The sequence below is a fragment of the Otolemur garnettii genome, unplaced genomic scaffold (assembly GCF_000181295.1).
Source record: "Otolemur garnettii isolate 467f Iridium unplaced genomic scaffold, OtoGar3 scaffold00099, whole genome shotgun sequence".
Taxonomy (NCBI): domain Eukaryota; kingdom Metazoa; phylum Chordata; class Mammalia; order Primates; family Galagidae; genus Otolemur; species Otolemur garnettii.
Genome location: NW_003852494.1, coordinates 1574075 through 1576670, shown reverse-complemented (window position 1 = coordinate 1576670; position 2596 = coordinate 1574075). Strand labels below are relative to the sequence as shown.

Below are 2596 nucleotides of genomic sequence, written 5' to 3'. Positions count from 1 at the left end.
CACAGCTCACAGCAACCTCCAACTCCTGGGCTCAAGCGAGTCTCCTGCCTCCACCTCCCAAGTAGCTGGGACCACTGGCGCCCACCACAACGCCAGGCTATTTTTTGGTTGCAGCCATCTTTGTTGTTTGGTGGGTCCGGACTGGATTCGAACCCGCCACCTTAGGTGTACATGGCTGGGGCCTTAGCCACTTGAGCCACAGGCGCCGAGCCAGGAATTTTAAATCTTAAAAAACATTTTAATCTTTGATTCCTTGATTCCTTGTATCTCTGATTACATGAGGTACATTCAAGTACCCCAAAGTGGAAAAGCTAGTCATCTAATCGCCAAAGAAGCTAGGATGTAGATTTAATCAGAAACCACATAGGAATGACTACCTAATTATAGTGTGATTCATTAAACATTTTCCCTTCTCTTCCTTGCTCTAATCCTGAGAAAGGAGGAATATTGAAGAAGTGAACAGAACACTTGTAAATTTGCAGTTAATAAAATTTAACATGTTAATTTATGGTTAGCACAATGGAACTAAAAATAATTTTAAGGCTTTGGACCAGATTTATTAGACAATCTACGTAGTATGTAGATTACTTAAACTGGAAACCCAGCATTTTACAAAGTCAAGCCAAAATTTGTAAATGTGTAATGGAAAGATCTGAAATAAATTTCATAAAGCTCCCTCGGCTGGGAATTTATAACAAAACCATTATTCACTGAAAATCTGTATGTGTATAGTGAATCTGAAAAAATAATGAAACTATAACTTTAAAAATGTAATTTAAGTTGCCTCTTAACAATAAACTAATCCTTTATAAAATAAAAAGACATGGAAAACCTAAAACATTCATAAATATGGATACTTTGTTTCTCTTTTATAGAAATTGACTTGTACCTTTAGTGATGTTTTCATTGGTTTGAAGTTAACAAACGATAATGAATTATCATTTATGAAGTGTTAGACTAGAAATATAAATTACTTCAAAAGTATCCATTTGTGGCTTGGTGCCTGTAGCTCAAGTGGCTAAGGGACCAGCCACATACACCAGAGCTGGTGGGTTCGAATCCAGCCCAAGCCTGCCAAACAATGACAACTACAACCAAAAAATAGCCAGCCGTTGTGGCAGGCACCAGTAGTCCCAGCTACTTGGGAGGCTGAGGTGAGAGAATTGCTTAAGCCCAGGATTTGGAAGTTTCTGTGAGCTGTGATGCCATGGCACTCTACCCAGGGCAACAGCTTGAGGCTCTGTCCCCCCCACCCCCGAAAGTATCCATTTGTATAAACCTGCACCTGATTTAGATTTGATTTATTTAGGTGTTGTCATTTGGTTCATGGATTTCTTTAAATATTTAGAAGGCAAAATATGACCCAATAATATATCTGGCTCTGTAAATGTTTTTTTCACATATTGTGATGTATAAAAGAATTAGGTTGTAATTTGGAAAGGTGATAATATCACTTTTCTATATAATTATTTACATATTATTCTATGCATATTTTCCTTCTTAGCATCCTAATTAACATCAAAAGATTTCAGTGGCCAATCTTTTATTGTGTTACATTGCTAGATAATATAAAGAATGTTTTGGCAGATATGCCCTCTTACTATCCATGTCTTATATTTGGCTGAATAGTTATTTGTTTTATTTTTGAAGGTTTAATGAAGAGGCTTGAGGAGGAGATAAAATTTAATTCATACATGGTAACTGAAAAATTTCCTAAAGAATTAGAGACCAAGAAAAAGGAATTGCACTTTTTACAAAAAGTGGTTTCAGAGCCAGCTATGGGACATTCTGATCTTCTTGAACTTGAATCTAAAGTAAGTGATGGTCATCTTTTTAGGGCTCCCAATTTTATCTCAACCTCAGTCTTGTAAAAATTATATGAACTGTTTTCTATAGTATTCCATTCTTGACTCTTAGGTTAACCAGTTCTAAAAATTGATAAGTTTTATAAGGAGTTGTCCTATATGAGGAGTTATAGAATGTTATGTTATATTTAATCCACATGATGTTATAAAAGCCTAGTCAAGTGATAAGAAAACTAAGTAACTTGAATATATAAATTAATGCATATAATTGATTCATAAGCTGCTATCTTCCTAATATAATCACTTAGATGGCAAATTTTAAAATATTTTAAGTGTCATTAATTTTCTTTTTTTTTTTATCGAATGGTAACTATGTACATTAATGCACTTCTGGGATACAGTGTGGGGTTTTCACACACATTCCAAAACACTTCCATCAAACTGGTTAACATAGCCTTCGTGTCATTTTCTTAGTTATTATTTTAAAACGTTCACATTCTGCTCTTAGAAAGATTCACTTGTACCCATGTAAGATAAACCTCAGAAGTGATCCCTCCAATCCCCCTCCCTCCCCATTAATTTTTTTCAAGCATGATATGACAATTATGTATATGTACATATAAGTATACATATATATGTATGTATATATATATTTATGTATGTAGATATATATATTTTTTTGAGATAGCATCTTAGTATGTCACCCTCAGTAGAGTGCTGTGGCATCACAGCTCACAGCAACCTCCAACTCTTGGGCTTAAGTGATTCTCTTGCCTCAGCCTCCCAAGTAG

At 35.1% G+C, this 2596-nt stretch overlaps 1 protein-coding gene across 4 annotated transcripts in view; it reads left to right on the top strand.

Annotated features, from left to right (window-relative positions):
* Nucleotides 1-2596, top strand: part of IFT81 (intraflagellar transport 81) — a 78659-nt gene that overhangs the window by 20650 nt on the left and 55413 nt on the right. For 2 of the 4 annotated variants that reach the window (XM_003795997.1, XM_012809021.1), the window contains exon 9: nt 1651-1814. The exons of the other annotated variants lie outside the window; for them this stretch is intronic. In XM_003795997.1, the coding sequence (XP_003796045.1) occupies nt 1651-1814 (164 nt within the window). The remainder of the gene's footprint in view (nt 1-1650; nt 1815-2596) is intronic. 4 annotated transcript variants of the gene reach the window in all.